Here is a 25,000-nt window from a genome sequence, read left to right as displayed (position 1 = left end):
ATTGCCCTCTTTCTCTTCCTCCTCCACCATCTTCTTCCACTTCCTGTTCTTCTTTCCCTTTAATTCTTGTAATTCTTCCTGCTTTCTTTTGCATTTGCTTTCCTGCTCTTTCATTTCTTTGTTTTCTTTCATATTTGTCGTATGTAAAACATCTTCATCTTCCTCTTCTTTCTTCATCACATTCAACGTCTACTTGATCAAGCTCGTCTTCATCTCCGTCATCAAAATCTGCATCAGCATCCTTATACTTAACATGACAATTATCATCATCACCAAAATCATCGTCATCAATACATTTATGACTGGAAACACCATTTTCATCGTCTCCGACATAATCAGCATCAACATCATCATCACCATTAACATTAACAACATCCTCTACCTCCTTCTCCTCCTCCTCCTCCTCCTCTGCCTTGTCATCATATCCACTATCACCACCACCGTCGTTGTCGTCATCCTCATTCACCAAGTTATTTCACTATTTAATATTTAATATTTATTCCCAAAACCACTTCTTTGGATTTTCCCATTAATAATACAACTTTTCAATTGCATGAACCAAAACTCCGACTGGAACGGGATAAATTAACTGCATCACCTCGATATAAAAACAGATAGTAATGTCACCTTGGACCTGTACTTAGTCCAAGTTTCGATTTTAACAGCTATTTATTTTTTCAAAGCTATAATGGAAGTGACAAAGAAGCATATTCGGCATATTCTGCTTCATGTGTTCAATAAACAGAAAATGCGATGGATAATAATGCACTGTAGGGGGCTCGGTCAATAAAAGAAAGCCATTGTCAATGGGATGTATAGCAATTACGACTTGGAGACCACTCCCTAGAAGTAATTCTGGAAGATCTGTTGAGCTCGATGAGGACATTTTGCAAAGCCGTTAGGACAAACTCCCATCGTATGTCTTGAGGAAGTAGCAGAGTAGCTTGAACTTAGTCATTCAATCATTCATCGACATCCTCGTGCCATCGGAAATGTCAGCAAATTGGGTCGATGTGTTCCGCACAAACGTGCCGAGTCTTATCTTTTTTTCTTTGCCATCTCATCTGACAAAAGAACCATTTTGAACCGAATAGTAACCGGTAACGAGAAAGGGGATCTCTATAAGAATACAATGCACCGAAGAGAACGGGTAGGAAAAGGAGAAACACCGACACCCCAGACTAAAGAAGGTCTTCACCCACTTAAAGTGTTATAATTGTTTGCTGGGATATGATTTGTCTAGTCCACTTTAAAAATTGAAACCCACACCAAGCGATAAGCACTACGAGTTGCTTGAGCGGCGTCAGTCAGCTCTAAAAAACGACCATCTTTGTTATCAAGACGAAAGATGTTCTGCCATCAGGTTAATACTCGTCTGCATACAGCAAAGATGACATTTCAAAGGCTAGACCAGTCAAAATGGGAAACGAAGCCTCACACACCACATTTGTCAGACATTTCGACATCTGATTATCAGTTATTCTGCAGTCTTAAAAATCATTTGGTTGGAAAACATATGAAATTTCAGAACAGCACTAGTGGAGTATCTTTCGTTACGGACAAGTGTAGTTTGGAAGAGGCGCCTTGCTAGTTTACCAGATAGATGGAAGAGCATTGTAGAAAATGAAGGAGGGTATATTTTAGATAAAAAAGAATTTTGTATATCTTAATTATCAAAATGAGAGAAGTATAAAAGAACGGCATTACTTTATGGGATGACCCATTACATATTTCTTCCAACTTTTTTTTTATTTTGCAGGAATTTGTATAACAATGCTATCAAGAAAATTGAAGAAGCAACTTTTCAGAACTGTTCTAGTTTAACAGAATTGGAATTTGGATAGTTGTTGATAGTATTTCATTGCCGTCATATCTTTATATATAAAACTGAAGTTGTGTGAGAGTCTGTCTCCTCCGACTTAGATTCCTAACTACTCCCACATTTTGCGGTGCAGTTTAACCAAAAGCGGGTATCTTATAGTCGCAATTCATATCAAGCCCTTCTGGGTATTATCGCGTGTCTACGATGAGTCTACGATTTTGAAAAAAATTACCATAATTTTTTCGGATTTTTAATGCATTTTTGCTCGGTTTATATAAGGGAAGTAACTCTCTAAAAATGCTTATATAGTTTTTTCCCTTACAAACCCGAGCAATGCCGGGCGATACTGCTAGTTTATAATATTTAACTGCCATTTCATTCTATTGCGCTCTTTCTCAAACCAACCCCAGAGCTGTATGTGATGGTGTTTGAATATCTGTCAAAGTGAATGTGTGTGTTTCTGAGAATTTATATTTGTGTGTTAGTACTTGAGTCTGTGTGGTTGTTGAAGTGGCACATTTTATATACGTGTATACATATACTCTTTACTCTTTTACTTGTTTCAGTCATTTGATTGCGGCCATACTGGAGCACCGCCTTTGGTCGAGCAAATCGACCCCGGGACTTCTTCTTTGTAAGCCCAGTACTTATTCTATCGGTCTCTTTTGCCGAACCGCTAACGGGGACGTAAACACACCAGCACCTGTTGTCAAGCAATGCTAGAGGGACAAACACAGACACACAAATATATACACACACATACATACATACATACATATATATATATATATATATGTATAACGGGAAGCTTACGAAAATAAACAAAAGACGAAGGCAGGTGGAGTACAAACAAACAATTGTATTAGTATGGCGCTCAGGAATAGAAATAAAACAAGTCTTTTACGTTTCGAGCCTACCCTCTTCAACAGAAAGATACATAGAAAAGAAACACGGAGAGAAACAAGGAGAGAAAAACAAATGCGTGCAGGAGCTAACGATTTAACATGGCGGTCTGTTATATATATACATATATACGACAGGCTTCTTTCAGTTTCTGTCTACCAAATCCACTCACAAGGCTTTGGTAGGCCCGAGGCTATAGCAGAAGACACTTGCCCAAGATGCCACGCATGAATCTTGGAATTGTATATTTTAAAGCAACATAAATCTGTAACCTTCCAGCTCTTAATCATTCGCTCTCTTTATTTCTCTGAAAACATGTTCAGCTGTACAATCCTTCACCATCATCAAAATCATCAATTGCATAAGCTTCCTCATCAACACCATTATCATAAACACCACCACCACCATCATCATCATCATCATCTTCACCATCATCGATACGACCACCACCGGCATCATCATTATCATCATCATCTACACCATCATCGTCATCATCATCATCATCATCATCATCGTCGTCATCATCATCATCATCATCATCGTCGTCATCATCATCATCATCATCATCATCTATTTTCCTAAATTTTTAGGCAATATATTTTATATTTCATTCGGACCTGTGTACATTTTTTCACGTCTCACTTTTTGTGTTACAGAAATTTGTATGAAAATCAAATCACTGAATTAGAAGCTGGATCTTTTCAAGATCTTCCCAATTTAGAGACTCTGTAAGTTGCATTAGTTTTTCGATTCTCTTTTATTGACAATATAATTCTAATCATTTAATGTCTCTCAATGCTTTCTTTTTTCTCTCACTCTTCCTAACGCACTATATACACTATATACACTATATACACTATTTATGTATGAGTCTCTGATAATGAATGTATAGGATCTTTGTACATGTGTGTCTATGTGTATGTGTCTGTCTGTATGAGTGAAAGTACACGAGTGAGCGACTTGACTTTTATATCTTTTTGTATATTATTTATTATATTTATTTCTCGATCAACGCTGATTACTATTCATGGCTCTCCGTTCTAATTATTTCCATTCAGCGTAATTTTATTTCAACTTTTCTATTTCTTTATCATTTACTCCTAAACACGAAACATGCATCTGCCTAAATTTCTTCTTTTATATCGAAAATTTCTTTTTACTTCTCATTCTCCCCCTCCTCATCCACCACCACATCCTCCTCCTTCTTCTACCACAACAATAGCGACTTCGACTGCTACTACTACTACTACTACTACTACTACTACTACTACTACAACAACAACAACAACAACAACAACAACTACTACTACTACTACTACTACTACTACTACTACTACTAATAATAATAATAATAATAATAATAATAATAATAACATGTAATGAAAAGAAATATTACAAGTAACTGCAGAATATGTGGAGATGGACAAGAAACAATAAATCATATTATCTCTGGCTGCCCAGTCCTAGCTAAGAAGGAATATATTCACAGACATGACAAAGTTGGAACCTACATACACTGGAAGCTATGCCAACATTATGGAATAACAACAGAAAAAAGATGGTATAGGCACACACCAGAAAAGGTCACAGAAAACGAGAAAGCAACCATACTCTGGGATATGCCGATACACACAGATAGAGAAATTAAGGCCAACAGACCAGATATAGTTGTCAGAGATCATGAAGAAAAAAAATGCTTTCTAATTGATGTATCAATACGCGTCTCTAAAAGAAATGGAGAAACTTTCAAAATACAAAGACCTGGAAATAGAGGTAACCAGAATGTGGAATCTAATAACAGAAACAATTCCTATCATAGTAGGTGCATTAGGCATGATAAAAAAATATTCAGACAAATACATAACAAAAACACCAGGACTTACAAACACATATAACATACAGAAAATTGCACTACTAGGCACACAGAGCTGTGCTCGGTAGTGAAGTGAAAGCACGCTATAAAAATAAAACTACTGAATAATAATAATAATATAATAATAATAATAATAATAATAATAATAATAATAATAATAATAATAATAATAATAATAATAATAATAACGCTTTTGGGGGATGGATGGGACAAAAGGGAACATGACAACCATCATCAACACCAAAAACTTCGTCACCAGCAGAAAACACCAACACCAACATTATCATCAATACCATATTCATCGTCAGAACAAAAACTACAAATCCTCATCTTTTTCACGAAGATCAAAATTGATAAGATCAGCATCATATCATCATCATCAACACTCCCACAATAATTTCTTCTCCACTTCCACATCATCAAACTCATCACTGCCCTCATCCAACCCAACGATATCTACAACATCATCATCAAGTTCATCTTTATAGTAATCTACATTTCATCTCTTTCATCATCCAATTCTTTAGACACAAATTTGTTCAATAAATATTCTTAACTCAATCTTATGTTTCAGGAAGTTGTACCAAAATAATATAACGAATATCAAAGCAGGAACCTTCCGAAATCTTTCCAGTTTAGCAACTCTGTAAGTTGAATCAACCTCCTTTTATAGTATTTCTTTCCCAATATCTTTCTAAATCTGTAATGTCTTTCTATAGACACAATTTATAGTTTGTCACCTTCATCTCCTTCTACAACTTTTTCTGCTTCTTTATTTTTTTTTGGCCTGCAGTTCTAGTACTTCCTCTTCTCCTGCTATTTATTCTCCATCTTATTCTTATTTTCATACTTGGTCTTCCTTTTTCTCTTCCCCATCTCTTCTCCTCCTCCCCTTCTTCTTCCCCTTCTTATTCTCCCACTTCTACTTCAGCATCCTCTCCTACATATTTCTCTACATCTATTTTCTGCAGCTTGTAGTTGTATCTCATTTTCCTTTCTTTTGTATTCCCTTTTTTATTTCCCCTTTTTTAAATTCCCTTTTTATATTTATTCTTCTCCTCATTGTTTTTCTTCTTGTACTTGTTTCTCTTCTCCTCCTCTTCCTCCTTCGTATTTTTGTCTGCATTTCACTGCAATATGTAGTTTGAGATTACATCCTAGAGGACTAGCCTCATCATGGAAGATCTGTAGACACCGACGAGGATGTTCTGCAAAACTTGTAGAACAAAATTCCATCGTATCTGTTGAGGAACTCCCAGATAATCTTGCATTTATTCATTCAACCATTCATCGACATCTGAGTGCCAGCGGAAATGTCAGCAAATTGCCTCAATGGGCTCCTCACAAACTTCCCGAGACTAATCGTTCTTCTTTGCTGTCAAGTCTGACGAAAGATCCATTTTCGACCAAATATATACTGGCAACCCTAACGCTAATTTGGACCAAATAATTACTGCTGACGAGAAATGGATTCTCTAGAAGTATGTCTAGTGCAGAAAACAATAGTCAAGAAAAGTAGAAACACCGACAGACCAGACTAAAGGAAGTCTTCCCCCATAAAAGGTGTTACTATTTGTTTGGTGGTATATGAATTGTCTGGTCCACTTTGAACAAAAGATAACAAAGGATATCTACTGCCAGCCGCTTGAACGCCGTCAGTCAGCTGTGAACGAAAAACGACCATTTTTCTTATCAAGACGAATGTTGTCCTTCGATCAGGATAACGCTCGGCAACATACGAGAGGATGACATTCCAAACGCGTGACCAGTCTGGACGGGAGACAATGCCCCACACTCCATATTTGCCGGACATTTTCACATCTGGAAAAAAATAAGTATTTTGTAGGCGATTTCAGAATAGTAGTGAGGAGTATTTTTCTGTACGGACAAGTGAAGTTTGGAAGAGGGACCTTTTTATTTATTCTTCTCCTCATTGTTTTTCTTCTTATACTTGTTTCTCTTCTCCTCCTCTTCTTTCGTTGCATCCTTCCTCTGCATTTCACTGCAATACCGTGTCTGAGACTACAGCCTAGAGGACTAGCCTTGTCATGGAAGATCTGTAGAGATCGATGAGGATGTTCTGCAAGAGGTAAATGCATTGTAGAAAATGACGGAGAGTATATTTTTAGATTAAAAAATAAATTTATTTATCTTAATTATGAAAATAAAAGAAGTATAAAAATGCATTTTGTATGGGGTGACACGATACATATACTGTTCAACCTAAATTTTTGTTTTTCGGGACTTTGTATAGCGATACTATCAAGAAAATTGAAGCTGGAATTGTCCAGAAATTTTCTGGTTTTACTTTGTTCTAATTCAGATAATTCGTCATAGTATTTCATTAGAGTCATATTTATAATATTTAATTGCCATCCAATTAAATGGCGCTCTTTCCCCTCTCTGCATTCGCACTCTCTCAACAGAGCGTGTATATGATTGTATTTGAATGGCTGTCAGTGTGTGTTTGTGAGTCCTTACGTGTGTGTGTAAGTACATAGGACCGTGTGACAGTTCAAGCAGCACATTTTATGTATGTATATACATATGTTTATGTTTTGTGTATGGCTGGTCCAATACTAGTGTATTCATGTCTGTATAACTCTTACTGCGTTTAGCTCTGGATCAACGATGAATGCCACATATCGATCTTCTAATCGTATTCTTAAAGCAAATTTAATCATATGCAAATATCTACAACCTTTAAACTCTTAGCCATTTACTTTCTTTATTTCTCTGAAAATATTTCCAGCTACGTAAATTCTTCACCATCACGATCATCAACGTTATCATTGCCATGGCTTTCCTCATCAACATAACTAAGATAAACACCATCAATACCACTACCATCATCATCAATATCATCATGATACTCATCAATTGCTCATTCGACATCATCATCATCATCATCATTGTCATCTACCCCGTCATCATCAGCTTCGCTTTCCTTAATTTTTAGGCTTTATGTATTTTTTTTTGTTACAGAGAGTTGCATAAAAATGATATCAAGGAATTAGAAGCGGGATCGTTTCAGAATCTTCCCAGTTTAGAGAATCTGTAAGTAACATGTCATTTATTGACATTATAATTCTAAGCATTTAATTTCTTTCCATATATGCACTATATACACTCAGTCGCTTTCAACAGAAATATACAATTCTTTGTGAAAATCTGAGGTATGTGTGTGTGTGCGTGAGTGTGTGAATATCTGCGTCTCTGTTTATGTATGAGTTTCTGATGCACATAATTTTGTGCATTATTGCGCATGTGTCAGTTTGTTACTTTCGTTATGAATGAACATACTCGAGTAAACGATTTGATTTGTATATTGTTTTTTATGCTTACTTCTCGATCAACGCTGATTAACTTTCATGTCTCTCCGTTCTAATTACATATTGTGAATTACATTATTCATGTTGAAATTTTGCTACATTCCTAAGGTATTTTTCGATGTTATTATAACATCAAAAAATACCTTAGTTAATGTTTGTATCATTCGAAAGAGAAATAAATTCTGCATAAAGTGTAAAAGATAAAAATAATTTGTATGGTGTTAGTAACAAAATATTTTGAAAGAAATAGAACTTTTATCATCGGTCTTAAATTTATTTTCGCCAGTGTATGTATTCAGCACAATCGCAACCAACGTCTCAGATGACGTTCCAATCCCCCCACAAACAGTAAAGCCCTACCTAAATATAAATATATAGGGAGAGTTTACGAAAAATAAAAGACGAAGACAGGTGGTGTACAAAACAAACAGATGTATTAGTATAACTCTCAGGAATAGCAAAGGTCTTTTACGTTTCGAGCCTACGCTCTTCTACAGAAAGGAGCACAGAAAAAACAAGGCGAGAAACAAGGAGAGAAAAGAATATGTGTAGTGGCTAACGATCGATTATGGCGAGTAGTGCCGGGCAGAAGGGTCACACATGATATATCATGTGATCACGAGGAGGCGCAATGGCCCAGTGGCTAGTGTAGCGGACTCGCGGTCGTAGGATCTTGGTTTCGAGTACCAGGCCGGGCGTTGTGAGTGTTTATTGAGCGAAAACACCTAAAAGCTCCACGATGCTCCGGCAAGGGGTGATGATCCCTGCTGTACTCTTTCTCCCATTCTTTCTTCTGTTGGCCTGCTCGCTTAGCCAGCGGGCTGGCGTCATTCGAAGGCTAAAACAATGCGAACACATTGTGACCAGCGATGTGTAACAACATCTGATGGTCTGGTCGGTCACCTGATCACGTGATATAAAGGCTTCGAAACTCAAGAAATCCGGCTGTTTTGCTCCGGTATGCGCAACGACGACCACCAGTCTCTTTACACTACCTTCGCTATTACTCACGTCCAGGGTCAAAGGCTCACAATCTGGGTCCCGCAAGATTAATTTTACCTCGGGATCCTGGTCATTCCTGTATATAACTGCCACTCACCTCCCATTCCCGGCCGAGTAACAGACGCAAAGATCTGATTGTCGTCGAGAATTGGGAAAAGTACAAGTTATTGTTTAGCCATGCTATTTTACATTTTATCATAAAACACTTCTATACATTTTCTAATCATCTAATATTTCATTTTAAAGACATTTCAGTCATAATATTTTACAATAAATCTCGTTTCCAAAATTTTCTGTTACAGAAATTTGCTTGAAAATAATATCGAGAAGATTCAAGAAGGATCCTTCGTTAATCTGACCAGCTTAGAATTGATGTAAGTTGCATAAATCGTGTTGATAATATTTCATTGACAAAATATTACTAAATATTTAAAACCTTCACATTTTCTTTCGCGTCCCATCCTTATCTCAATCCCTTCTGATAGAACTGTTTGTGATTCTCTGTAGATGTATACGTGCAAGTGTGTGTGTGAATATACAGTTGCGGCCAAAATTTTCAGAACGGCATTGTTTTTGTCACATACGTAGGTATAAATTTTTATCAAAGCTGTTTTATATTCTATAATTTTCACAGACAATAAATACGATATGAGTTGTTATTGTAATTGTCTGAGATTTTGGTGTAATTTGAGAGGATAATACAAAAGTTATGGATGATTTAGTGATTTATTGCAAAACCCATGGCGGTCAAAATGATCAGAACGGTTGAAAAAATAACAAAATAATCAAAAACGACAGAATACTGGAATTATTTAATATTTAGTGTGAAGCCCTTTAGCTTCAATCACACTTTGACATCTTCGACTGCATGAGGAAATTAAATTTTCAATTTCTTGCTGGGTGATCTTATTCCATTCTTCCTGAAGAGCATTCCATAATTGTTCCGTTGTTTTAGGATTTCTGGCTTTCGAACGTTCTCCTAGAATATTCTACACATTTTCAATAGGATTGAGATCTGGGCTTTGAGCAGGCCAATCCATAACAATAACCTTTTCGGCCTTGAGGAAGTTCATGATCACCTTAGCCATGTGACATGGGGCATTTTCCTGCATGAATATGGATGGTCGCTTAGTTGAATTTCTCAGCACAGTCAAGACATGATCTTTTACAAGTTGTTTATAAACTTCTGCATTTACCTTTCCATGTAATCGCACCAAAGGGCCCACACCATCTCCAGACATCATCCACCAAACCATGACACTTCCTCCACCGAATTTAACGCTAGTCTTAAGGCATTTAGGCGACAATTTTTCACCTACTTTTCGACGAATGTACCTTTTCCCATCTGAGCCTAATAATATAAACTTAGATTCATCCCTGAAATGCACCGTTTACCATTTTCCTTGGGACCACAACACATGTTCGGTTGCAAAGGTAAGACGACACTTTTTATTCTTGGAGCTGATCAGTGGCTTCACTGCAGGTGCTCTTGCTTGTAGGTCATGTTCAACTAAAGGTCGAGACACAGTTTTTCGAGATAAAGTTTTCTTCAGTACAATGCTCATTTCCTGAAACACAGCAGCAGCAGTTTTAAATCTGTCATTTTTAACCAACTTTACCATAGCACGATCTTCTCTCTTGGTCGTTTTTCTTGGTCTACCTGTAGACTTTCTTGCTTTACACGAACCACAATCATTCTAGACCTTAAGAATACCGTGAACAACACTTTTTGACTTGTTAACAATCTTTGCAATAGATCCAATACTTAAATTATCCTTCCTTCGAAGCTTAATAATCTGCTGACGAATTGGTAACGGAGTAAGTGGCATTATATTAACAAAGTACACTGCAAATATTCTTACTAATGTTTAGTAAACGAACCATCACGTAAACAAATTCAAAACATTAGAGATCGACGGTTATATATACTAAAACACGGAGTAAAAGCAACCGTTCTGATCATTTTGACCGCCATGGGTTTTGCAGTAAATCACTAAATCATTCATAACTTTTGTATTATCCTCTCAAATTACACCAAAATCTCAGACAATAACAAATAATATCGTATTTATTGTCTGTGAAAATTATAGAATACAAAACAACTTTGATAAAAACGTATACCTACTTTTCTGACGAAAAAAATGCCGTTCAGAACATTTTGGCCTGCAACTGTAAGTATTATCGACATGTCTACCCTTGTTCGGCTTCTTTTCTTCCCGCTTCTTGATGTTCGGCTTCTTAAGGTATTTTGTCTCTTTTGTCGACTCGTTCATTTTCAATACTTGCTCTTCATACTACACATTTTTCTTTTTCTCCCCCTCCACTTTCCTCTTCTTCTTCTTCTTCTTCTTCTTCTTCTTCTTCTTCTTCTTCTTCTTCTTCTTCTTCTTCTTCTTCTTCTTCTTCTTCTTCTTCTTCTTCTTCTTCTTCTTCTTCTTCTTCTTCTTCTTCTTCTTCTTCTTCTTCTTCTTCTTCTTCTTCTTCTTCTTCTTCTTCTTCTTCTTCTTCTTCTTCTCTACTGTGGTCATTCTTCACTTTCTACTTTATGCGTTTCTCGCCCTCTTTCTTTCTATTTATAATATATATATGCAAGTGTATATATATGAATACATATGTGTGTGTATATATATATATATGTATATATATATATATATATATATATATATATATATATATATATAATTGAAAGAATGGAGTTGAACGACGAATTAACAAAATTCCTTTATTTTATTTTCGACATATGTTTCGAAGGCTGCATATTCCTAATTTCGAAGGAATAAGGGGTGCATTATGCCGCCTTCTCATCAGGTAAAGTAAGAAACTTATGTCAGCATCAAGATGCACAAAATTTTTTAGATGCCTGCCCACATGGGGCCCATAGCGATAATGAGTGTTTCTTTAAAATATTCCGTTATAAGCAGTGACGTCAAAAATGGCTGAATGTAGAAGATTCTAGAAGGTTCAAGGGTTCAAACAAGGTTGTAGGAGAGAGACCTAAGAATAGGAAGGTTAAAGGGTGCAGGTCAAATGAATGGTGAATTTGCTGTTTTCTTTTGTGAATGAGTGCCTATGTGTGTGTATGTATATAACTGCATTAATGGCTATGTGTGTGTATGTGTGTGCGTGATTGTGTGTGTGGATGGGTAGATGTTAAAAACTGGTGAAGTGACAGGTTTGTGTCTGTGTGTTAGATTGTGCTTACGATAGAGAGAGGGAAAGAGAGAGAGAGAGAGAGGAGGGAGAGTTAGAGAGACAAAGGAAAAACACACCTCAATGGGTTGGGTAGTAGTTCTTTAAGAGTATAAAAATTGACTATGGGGGTGGTATATAAATGGGACTATATTATTAAAATTCAAGGAAGTTATCTATATTAATCATTATTCATATGAGTGAAAGGTGTGTTTTTGCAGTGCATGCATCTAAAAGATTTCTCGGCCATTGTATTTATTAAAGATACTTTGGCGAACAAAATATGGAAAAGTTCGGAATTACAGACGCCACAAAATTTTCTGCCTTTATCAAACGGAAAGGATACAGACAATATGGACCATCCCAGCTTGAAAGTTGTATTACTGTCCTTAAGACGCCAAACCATTTTACTTAGTCCTGTGCTGTGTTGTTTTCTCTTATCTCGGAAAGTTGAATAATGGTTGGAGATCCTGTGGGATAATTTAGAAGTAGTTGCCCCTATGTAGAAGAAGACATCGGTACGTAAAAAAATTTTGCGCTGGTAAATGGAATTTCTAATTTTGGAATTGCTGGATAAGAACTTTAATCTGTTATGGTTTACCTCTGAGACTAAGACGGAGTTTTTATTGTTATGATTGGTGTTAATATTATTGCTAGCATTGACCACAATACTATTCATATTATTATCATTACTATTTATTGTATTATCGTCGGTAATTTCCCTGACTATAGGAATGCTGGGGTTGTTATCAATACTACCACTGTTATTATAAATGCTGCCGTTATTACCACTAACACTACCACTGTTAATAATCCGACTAATATTATTATTAATATTACTATTGTTAATGCCAACGCTGCTATGAATGTTGCTATTATCAATACTATTTCTATTATTATTATTGTTATTGTATGTTTGGTTGGAATTGGAAAGGGCGGTGTCGCTACTCTCGGCTGATGAGTCCTTATTTAGCAGTCCTACAACCTTGTTTGAACCCTTAAACCTTCTAGAATCTTCTACATTCAACCATTTTTGACGTCACTGCTTATAACGGAATATTTTAAAGAAACACTCATTATCGCTATGGGCTCCGTGTGGGCAGGCATCTAAAAATTTCTGTGCATCTTGATGCTGACATAAATTCCTTACTTTTCCTGATGAGAAGGCGGCATAATGCACCCCTTATTCCTTCGAAATTAGGAATATGCAGCCTTCGAAACATATGTCGAAAATAAAATAAAGGAATTTTGTTAATTCATCGTTCAACTCCATTCTTTCATTTATTTGTATTAAAAAAAACACACAAATTTCCACACGATAGCACGTGATCTCTGCCCTAGGCATGTAGCTTCAACCGTGATTTTCTGACGTGAATTTGCTACCTAGGTGTCGGTTAACCGAATTATCAATAATAGGATAATTCATTCAACTACTCAATTATATAATATATATATATATAATATATATATATATATATATATTATATATATATATATTATATTAAATTAGAGATAAAACCACTATTAGGCAAATCATACAATGAAAAACTTAAGCCAATACATAAGATTATTTCATTTATATTATTTAAATATATACCAAAATTATTAAAAAAATATAATTAATATAAGCTTTCCATTTAATTCTAGAAACAAAATCCTTAATATTATTAATAAGTTTCAAAATAAATTCCTTTCTAGAAGGTACTGGAATATCCTTCAATGATGAATTTCAAAATAGCGGTTCTATCTTACCTGTAAATTCCATAATTTACGAAGTTGAGATATTACACTCAATATACGTAATTTATCAATATATTAATTAATAATAAATATTAAGGAATAAATCCAAACTTACAGGGAAAAATCAGATTTAGGATTGAATCCAATTTTATAGTAAAATATCATATTATATTAAATTAGAGATAAAACCACTATTAAGCAAATCATACACTGGAAAACTTAAGCCAATACATAAGATTATTTAATTTATATTATTTAAATAAATAACAAAATTATTAAAAAAATATTAATTAATATGTATTGGCTTAAGTTTTTCATTGTATGATTTGCCTAATAGTGGTTTTATCTCTAATTTAATATAATATAATATTTTACTATAAAATTGGATTCAATACTAAATCTGATTTTCCCTGTAAGTTTGGATTTATTCCCTAATATTTATTATATATATATATATATATTATATATATATATATATATATATATATATTATATATATATATATGTATGTATATATATATATATGTATATATGTATATATATATATATATATATATATATATTATATATATGCTTGTATATATATATATATATGTATATATATATATATATATATATATATATATATATGTATACTCTTTTACTCTTACTTGTTTCAGTCATATGACTGTGGCCATGCTGGATGCTGGAGCACTGCCTTTAATCGAGCAAATCGACCCCGGGACTTATTCTTTTGTAAGCCCAGTACTTATTCTATCGGTCTCTTTTGCTGAACTGCTAAGTAACGGGGACATAAACACACCAGCATCGATTGTCAAGCAATGCTAGGGGGACAAACACAGACACACAAATACACACACGCATATATATATATATATACATATATACGACGGACTTCTTTCAGTTTCCGTCTACCAAATCCACTCAAAAGGCTTTGGTCGGCCCGAGGCTATAGTAGAAGACACGTGCCCAAAGTACAACGCAGTGGGACTGAACCAAAAAGCGTGTGGTTGGTAAACAAGCTACTTACCACACAGCCACTCCTGCGCCTATATATATATATATGTGTGTGTATACTTTATTTCGTTTTTGTGTCTATGCATATAAAATCAATAATTATCAACGATCAACAGCTCTCCCTCCCAATTGAATATTTCCTACTTCTACTACAACTACAACAACTACTACTACAAGTACTACCATTACTGCTACTACTACTACTACTTCTTTTTCATCATTAGCATAAGCTTCCTCATCAACACCATTATTATAAACACGACGACGACCACCATCATCATCATCCTGAACATCATCATCACCTTCATCATCCTCATCATCATCATCATCATCGTCGTCGTCGTCGTCGTCATCATCTTCACCATCATCGATACCACCACCACCGGCATCAGCATCATGAACTTGATCACTAAATTAAGATCATATCCAGAACCACCATCGCAAATACCACCATCATAAATCATCATCATCATCATCATCATCATCGTCATTATCATCGTCATCATCATCATAAATCATCATCATCATCATCATCATTATCATCATCATCATCATCATTATCATCATCATCATCATCATCATCATCATCATCGTCATTATCATCGTCATCGTCATTATCATCGTCATCATCATTATCATCATCATCGTCATTATCATCGTCATCATCATTATCATCATCATCATCATCATCATCATCATCATCATCGTCGTCGTCGTCGTCGTCATCATCTTCACCATCATCGATACCACCACCACCGGCATCCAGCATCATGAACTTGATCACTAAATCAAGATCATATCCAGAACCACCATCGCAAACACCACCATCATAAATCATCATCATCATAATCATCATCATCATCATCATCATCCTCATCATCATCACCATCATCATCATCATCATCATCATCGTCATTATCATCGTCATCATCATCATCGTCATTATCATCGTCATCATCATCATTATCATCATCATCATCATCATTATCATCATCATCATCATCATCATCATTATCATCATCATCGTCATTATCATCGTCATCATCATTATCATCATCATCGTCATTATCATCGTCATCATCATTATCATCATCATCATCATCATCATCATCATCACCATCATCATTACACCATCATCATCAGCGTCACGTTCCTCAATTTTTGGGCAATAAATTTAATATTTCATTCGGACATGTATACATTATTTCACGGCTCATTTTTTTTTGTTACAGAGAGTTGTTTAATAATAACATCACCGAAATTGAAGTTGGATCTTTTCGAAATCTTCCCAGTTTAAAGACTCTGTAAGTTTAATTAGTTTTTTTATTCTCTTTTATTGACAATATAATTCTAAACAATGTCTTTATCCTTTTTTCTCTCACTCTTCTTAACGCACTATATACACTCAGTCGATTTCCACAAGAACATTTGGAAATATCCCCAAAACAACGAGTAAACAGAAATAATATATTTCTAAATCTCTAAAAGAGATTTATGCTGTAGCATCACGACAAAGAGATAGTATTTTGTTACCTTAATGTGATAGTCCCATGAAAGGGAAGAATGCTACTGTTATTTAGCCCTAGGAAAGACCGTTTCCTGTTGGACTTGATACATTTCCTTTGTCCTTATGTTTTCAAAGTGGAGACAAGCACCTCTACCCAGCAAAAATGGTGAGGCGCCAACCGAGGGAAGACACGATGGTCAGCCGGTAGTAGATGACGGCCTCTATGTAGATGACGGACGCGATGTACGCATTCGCCGCCTCCCACCTTTTCTGCTCGATACCGACATTCCCGGGCTAAGTTTTGGTCAATTTTCATATTTCCCGATCACTTAAATTTTCTTCGATCCCATCACTGTATTGTCCACGTAAGTCGACACAACACTTCCGACTCCCGCTTCAAACGAAATGCCCCATAACCCTAACCCTAACTTCCGCAGAAAAGGGTCGACACTCAATGTGTATGGAAGCGAGGAGAGAGGGCACCATTGACGGTTCGATAAGGAAGTCTGAAACGGTTGAGAGAGGTGGCCATTATCTTTGACCACCGAGCATATGCTGCTGTTTATTGAGATTGGTAACTGGCTGATCAGGTGCTCGATGATTTTGGACACCTCGGAAACTATCGCCGGGTGTATACATAAATATATGTATACAGGTACATAAAATGTGCTGCTTGAACAATTAACCCAACTCCAACCCCCGGCCGAATAACAAACGAAAAGATCTGATTGTCGTCGAGTATTGGGGCAAGTTCGCACATGATGGATAATCTGGTCTCACTGACAGCAATTATGTCTAATTCTAAAGGGCCTAGCTCGTTGAGCAGACACCCCTGCATCAAGGGCGATCCTAGGCCTCTAAAATTTAAACTTCCTACACTTAATATGACCATCTTTTAATTTATTTACGTTTCGGAAAATCTGGTGATGGTGGTGGTGTTGGTCGTGTTGGTGCTGCTGTTATTGTTGAATTATTATTATGGGTGTTGTTATGCTTTAAGGAGGTTTATTTTCTCCTTTCTTTTATTTTTGGCCGTTTGGTTTTCCTTAACCTTCACTACAAGAAGATGAAGAATCTGTAGGTGTAACTGTGTCGGTGTCTGTCTCCATGTTTATATTCTTATAGATATGCAAACTTATTAGTGTGAGGGTGATAGAGCATTCTTCGTTTCTCTCTATGGTAGCTGATGTCTTTGGTGGTGGGTTTGCCGGTGCTTGTGTTCGTTGGTTGTGGGTCCTCGTCCTGGCGTAGATAGCACTGGAAGCCTTCGATCCTTTACTTTGTATTAGTTGAGGGAATAGGCTCGCAAATGAGTACTTTCTCAACAAACGGAACAATGCGGCCTTTTTCCCTCAGTCATTATGTGCAATACCATACGACTTTGGAGACGGAAGTAGTCCGGGTTTCTTTTGAAGTTTTCGGGCTTAATGTGCAAAAATATTTCCGGATCTATTCCGGACCAGTACTCCCTTACAATATTTGGCATCGCTATCGGGACGATATCAGATCCTTAGTGGGTTACTAATTCTGGAGTCGCAGCCGAAGACTTCTACATTGACGACACCTTCCAAGTACCGATTTTCGACTATGTTGAATGCTTTCGATTGATCTAAACTGATCAGGGTCCCATCGAAGCCTGGTTTACACCCTACACTTTCTATGATGCATAGCGTAAGTTAGATGTCGACGTGTATGGAGTAGGTCAGGATTTCGCAGTTTTGCGCCTCACCATCCAAATCATCGACAAGCGCCAAGCACTTCGCTAACATCTTGACCAAAATGTTAAATTCTATTTAGTGCAGAGTTATGGGCCTGAGCTTATCTAATGTGTCCCTTTTGTTTTCTTGTTTCCATATCAATGTCAGGGGGGAAAATGCTTTCAAATCGATATATCAATATCAGCTGATGAGAACCTTTCTCTAAAAGAAATGGCGAATATCTCAAAATACGAAGACATCGAAATAGAGGTAACCCGAAGGTGGTGTCTGAAAACAGAAAAAAATCCTATTATAGTAGCCGCATGCCGGAAAATACATGACAAAATCACCAGGACTTACAAATATGTATAGCATATAGGAAATAGCACTACTATGCATCGCAAACATGCGATGTAAAACACTTCCAATAAAGTAAAACTTTGAGCAAATACCCAAAGCACATAGAGCGGCCCTCATGAGGGCAGTGAAAGCACGTGTTTAAAGTAAGACTACTGAATAATAATATAATAATAATAATAATAATAATAATAATAATAATAATAATAATAATAATAATAATAATAATAATAATAATAACGCTTTCATGAGATGGATGGGGCAAGAGGGACCATGACAACCATCATCAACAGAAAACATCAATACCAACATTATCATCAATACCATATTCATCATCACAACAAAAACTACAAATCGTCATCTTTTTCACGATGATCAAAATTGATAAGATCTGCATCATATCATCATCATCAACACTCCCACAATAATTTCTTCTCCACTTCCACATCATCATACTCATCACTGCCCTTCTTCCATCCAACATCATCTACAACATCATGATAGTAATCTACTTTTCATCTTTTCCATCATCCAATTCTTTTCACACAAATTTGTTCAATAAATGTTCTTACCTCAATCTTATGTTCCAGGCAATTGCAGCAAAATCACGTTAAGAAAATCAAAGCAGGAACCTTCCGAAATCTTTCCAGTTTAGCAACTCTGTAAGTTGAATCAACCTCCTTTTATAGTATTTCTTTGACAATATCTTTCTTAACCTGTAATGTCTTTCTATGGACACAATTTATAGTTTGCCACCTTCATCTCCTTCTTCAACGGTTTCTGCTTCTTTATTTTTTTTTGGCCTCTAGTTCTAGTACTTCCTCTTCTCCTGCTATTTATTCTCCATCTTATTCTTATATTTCTACTTGTTCTTCCTTTTCTCTTCCCCATCTCTTCTCCTCCTCCTCCTTCTTCTGCCCCTTCTTATTCTCCCACTTCTACTTCATCATCATCTTCAACATATTTTTCTACATTTTTTATTTCCCTTTTTTAATTCTCTTTTTTATTTCGCTTTTTTATTTCCCTTTTTTATTTATTCTTCTCCCCATTATTTTTTCTTCTTCTACTTGTTTCTCTTCTCCTCCTCTTCCTTCGTTGTATCTTTCCTCTGCATTTCACTGCAATACCGTGTCTGTCCCTACAGCCTAGAGGACTAGCCTCGTCATGGAAGATCTGTAGACATCGACGAGGATGTTCTGCAAAACTTGTAGAACAAAATTCCATCGTATCTGTTGAGGAACTCCCAGATAATCTTGCATTTATTCATTCAACCATTCATCGACATCTGAGTGCCAGCGGAAATGTCAGCAAATTGCCTCAATGGGCTCCTCACAAACTTCCCGAGACTAATCGTGCTTCTTTGCTGTCAAGTCTGACGAAAGATCCATTTTCGACCAAATATTTACTGGTAACCCTAACGCTAATTTGGACCAAATAATTACTGCTGACGAGAAATGGATTCTCTAGAAGTATGTCAAGCGCAGAAAACAATAGTCAGGAAAAGTAGAAACACCGACAGACCAGACTAAAGGAAGTCTACCCCCATAAAAGGTATTACTATTTGTTTGGTGGTATATGAGTTGTCTGGTCCAGTTTGAAAAAAAGGTAACAAAGGATATCTACTGCCAGCAGCTTGAACGCCGTCAGTCAGCTGTGAACGAAAAACGACCATCTTTCTTATCAAGACGAATGTTGTCCTTCGATCAGGATAATGCTCGACAACATACGAGAGGATGACATTCCAAACGCGTGACCAGTCTGGACGGGAGACGATGCCCCACACTCCATATTTGCCGGACATTTTCACATCTGGAAAAAAATAAGTATTTTGTAGACGATTTCAGAATAGTAGTGAGGAGTATTTTTCTGTACGGACAAATGAAGTTTGGAAGAGGGACCTTTGAAGTCTACCAGATAGAGGTAAATGCATTGTAGAAAATGACGGAGAGTATATTTTAGATTAAAAAATAAATTTATTTATCTTAATTATGAAAATGAAAGAAGTATAAAAACGCATTTTGTATGGGGTGACACGATACATATACTCTTCAACCTAAATTTTTGTTTTTCTGGACTTTGTATAGCGATACTATCACGAAAATTGAAGCTGGAATTGTTCAGAAATGTTTTACAGAGTTCTAATTTAGATAATTCGTCATAGTATTTCATTAGAGTCATATTTATAATATTTAATTGCCATCCAATTAAATGGCGCTCTTTCCCCTCTCTGCATTCGCACTCTCTCAACAGAGCGTGTATATGATTGTATTTGAATGGCTGTCAGTGTGTGTTTGTGAGTCCTTACGTGTGTGTGTAAGTACATAGGACCGTGTGACAGTTCAAGCAGCACATCTTATGTATGTATATACATATGTTTATGTTCTGTGTATGGCTGGTCCAATACTAGTGCATTCATGTCTGTATAACTCTTACTGCGTTTAGCTCTGGATCAACGATGAATGCCACATATCGATCTTCTAATCGTATTCTTAAAGCAAATTTAATCATATGCAAATATCTACAACCTTTAAACTCTTAGCCATTTACTTTCTTTATTTCTCTGAAAATATTTCCAGCTACGTAAATTCTTCACCATCACGATCATCAACGTTATCATTGCCATGGCTTTCCTCATCAACATAACTAAGATAAACACCATCAATACCACTACCATCATCATCAATATCATCATGATACTCATCAATTGCTCATTCGACATCATCATCATCATCATTGTCATCTACCCCGTCATCATCAGCTTCGCTTTCCTTAATTTTTAGGCTTTATGTATTTTTTTTGTTACAGAGAGTTGCATAAAAATGATATCAAGGAATTAGAAGCGGGATCGTTTCAAAATCTTCCCAGTTTAGAGAATCTGTAAGTAACATGTCATTTATTGACATTATAATTCTAAGCATTTAATTTCTTTCCATATATGCACTATATACACTCAGTCGCTTTCCACAGGAATATGCAATTCTTTGTGAATGACTGACAAGGTGCGTGTGTGTGGGTGTCTGCGCGCGTGTGTGTGCGTGTGTATGAGTGTGTGTGTGTATATCAGAGTCTGTGTTTATGTATGAGTCTCTTAAATATAGATCTGCATTATCTAATCGGTACAAACCAACGTTAGACTTCAGTGGAAACAGAGAAACTCCATCAAAATGTAACTCGTATTTCAAACCATCTAATTGTCCTGTGTAGATGTAGAGACTCAAAGCTAATACCACCTGGCTTCAATATAATGACACCAGTGGATTCATATGAAGCTAAAAGTGTAGCCGAAAGGGCAGAACATAACCTCATCCGTCAGACTATCGATTACCCGTTGGAAAAACCATCAACTAAATAACGAAATCAAAGAGGGGTTGTCTTTATTACTTAGGAAAATAATCTGATATGATGATAGAAAAAGAATCCAACAATATCTAGAAAAGAATTTTAAATGGTGACCACACGCCTGATTAAGAAGTTTATGAAACTCAAAGCTCAAGCAGTACTAAACTAAGGTCTCAACTTTACGACAACCATCATGCGCAATCCATACTTGGACACAATAGCCCCTATTGAAGAGATAGACACAAGGATACCAAAAGCTCAGGGAGATGAACTAAGTTAGACAGGTACTAGAATAAGCGAAACTTCCCAATCCAAACATCTCTAAGGAAGAAAAGTTCGCTCTCAAAAGACTACAGAGTGAGAATTCCATCATAAGACTTCCAGTGGACAAGGGAAAGGCGACAGTGGTGACAAACAAGTCTGACCACTCTGATAAATTGGCAAGCCTTATAAGTGATGGCAGCTACAGCAAGGGAAAGAAAGACCCAACTCTGAAAATAAAGGGGAAGTTGTCACATTTGTTGATCAAGAACAAGGATCACTTTGCAGTATTGAAGTATTACAGTAAACTAACACACATGCACATCCTCCCTACACGTTCAGCATGTCATCCACTGAGCCTCTCCCTTATAATCAGTTCATTCGCAGGAAAGTCAGCATCGTACGTGAAGAATTCCACCCTCTCCAAAGAAATAATCAAAGACACCCCAATTGAATCCAAACAGATGGTGTTTACATGTCGGTCGAATCTAAATAACATCCTTGAATAACCTTTGTACATGTATATTTTTTCATCAGATTATTCATACCCTTTTTTTTTTAAATATATTTTAGCGGTTCTTTTTTTTTCTCATAGTTTTATTTCTCCTTCTCATTGTTCTCCTTTTCGTTGTTCTTCCTCTCCTTCCCTAATTCTTTTTCTCCATAAGACTGTATTTCCTATTTTCCCTCTTCATTTCCTATGAATGTAATTGATGCTTTTGTGGACATTTTACATGACCACGAAAGCAACACTACCACCGTCCTCCTGTCATCAGTCTCTACTTCATTTTCATCCATACCACCACCATTGTCACAGTTCTTAATGAAGAACAAGGATCACTTTACAGTAATGAAGTACAGACAGCTGACTCAACACTACAGTAAACTAACACACATGCACATTCTCCCTACAGGTTCAGCATGTCATCCACTGAACCGCTCCCTTATAATCAGTCCATTAGCAGGAAAGTCAACATCGTGCGTGAAGAATTCCTTTCACTTCTCAGAAATGATCAAGGATAACCCCCAATGAATCCAAGCACAGTCTGTCTACCCTATTTGAAAGGCCTCTCCTAAAAGATAGAAAAGATATGCGGCTGATATCATATCAGGGCAGTATTCAAGAGTAATACAACACTTCGCAAATATCCCCTTAGTCTAAAACCACCAATAGAAGAGAATATGACCAAAGACAGCATGTACTCCCTCCCATGCAGCTGTGGTAGGTTATACAAGGAGAAAAATGCCACCCCATAAAAATAATGGTAGACGAACTTCGCAAAGCTGCGACACGGGGAGATATTGATAAATCGGGTATAGCTGATCATATATGGAAAAATGGAGACCATCACGCCTCCCTGTAGGATGAAGTTAAAATAATAGACATAGAACACCACTGGAATATACGAAAACTAAAAGAAGCAGCTAGGACGCAACAACATCCTAAGCAGACCGAGTGCAGATATGAGTAGCATATGGATAGATTAGAAAAATATTAGATTTATAAGCCCTTAAAATTCACTCCAAAATTCATTATTCCTCATCTCGTAAATATAGAACAGTATCTTATAGGCCTAAGGTTATCCAATGTGTCACTCTTCTTTTCGTTTTTCCCTATCATCGTCACTACGCCCCGGTCCATAGAACTGGGAATACGCCAGTTCTATCGGAGAACAAGCCCGGCATATATATACACTGGCGAAAATAAAGTTAAGACCGATTATAAAATTTCTGTTTTGTATGGTGTTACTAACACCATACAAATTATTTTTATCTCTTACACCTTATGCAGAATTTATTTCTATTTCGAATGACACAGACAATAACTATTTTTATACAACCTAAAGAATTCTAATGCTTAATTAATATAAACGTTTCAAATTTACCGACAAAATTAGTTAAAGACCATGTAATATGTAGACAATTTATTTTTTTACCAAAATGGGTGGTCAAATAACTAGCCTAACTGCACTATGAAGTGTTATAATTTAATGTTATCATACAATTGATTAATGATGGGTAAACAACGTAGCCTCAGTTCAGTTACGAGAGGAAAGATCGTATTACTCCACCAGCAGAAAGTTTCCTTTTCGAACATCAGCAAGCAACTAAAGTGCAGTAAAACGGCTTACGTGCAAGCCTGGAAGATATACTCGGAGACTGGTCAATATAAAGATCGGCAAACGGCTGGCGTCCCAAGAAAAAAAAGGCGCAGTTGGACCGCCGAATCAACTTTCGTAATGCAACCGAATGCTGACGGCCATTAACATTTGTAAAGAATTATCCAATGAGAATTGTATTATAAGGTGTAAAAGATATACATAATTTGTATGGTGTTAGTAACAAAATATTTTGTCAGAAATAGAACTTTTATCATCGGTCTTAAAATTATTTTCCCCAATGTATGTATTCAACACAATCACAACATGCGTCTCAGATGTCGTTCCAATCTCCCACAAACAGTAAAGCTCTAGCTAGCTATATATAAATATATATATATAAATATATATATATAAGGGTTTCCAAACTTAAGAAATCCGGCTGTTTGGCTCCGGTTTGCACAAAGACGACCCCCAGTCTAATTACACTACATTCGCTATTACTCACGTCCAGGGTCAACAGCTTACAATCTGGGTCCCGGAAGAACAATTTTATCTCGGGATCCAAATATTCGTGCACATAACAGGCACTCAACTCCCATTCCCGGCCGAGTAACAGACGCAAAGATCTGATTGTCGTCGAGAATTGGGAAAAGTACAAGTTGTTGTTTAGCCATGCTACTTTACATTTTATCATAAAACACTTCTATACATTTTTTAATCATCTACTATTTTATTTTATAGACATTTCAGACGTAATATTTTCCAATAAATCACGTTTCCAAAATTTTCTGTTACAGATATTTGGATGAAAATAATATCGAGAAGATTCAAGAAGGATCCTTCGTTAATCTGACCAGCT

The 25,000-nt window shown here is 36.2% G+C and overlaps 1 protein-coding gene across 1 annotated transcript in view; it reads left to right on the top strand.

Moving 5' to 3' along the window:
- The window catches only part of LOC115215777 (protein artichoke-like), a 150,980-nt gene that overhangs the window by 108,895 nt on the left and 17,085 nt on the right, over positions 1 to 25,000 (top strand). Inside the window, exons 15-18 of the mRNA XM_036505741.1 lie at positions 3,382 to 3,453; positions 5,173 to 5,244; positions 16,111 to 16,182; positions 19,030 to 19,101. Coding sequence (XP_036361634.1) covers positions 3,382 to 3,453; positions 5,173 to 5,244; positions 16,111 to 16,182; positions 19,030 to 19,101 — 288 coding nt within the window. The remainder of the gene's footprint in view (positions 1 to 3,381; positions 3,454 to 5,172; positions 5,245 to 16,110; positions 16,183 to 19,029; positions 19,102 to 25,000) is intronic.

This window comes from Octopus sinensis, linkage group LG9, assembly GCF_006345805.1.
Source record: "Octopus sinensis linkage group LG9, ASM634580v1, whole genome shotgun sequence".
Taxonomy (NCBI): domain Eukaryota; kingdom Metazoa; phylum Mollusca; class Cephalopoda; order Octopoda; family Octopodidae; genus Octopus; species Octopus sinensis.
This window is presented reverse-complemented; position numbering and strand designations above follow the sequence as displayed.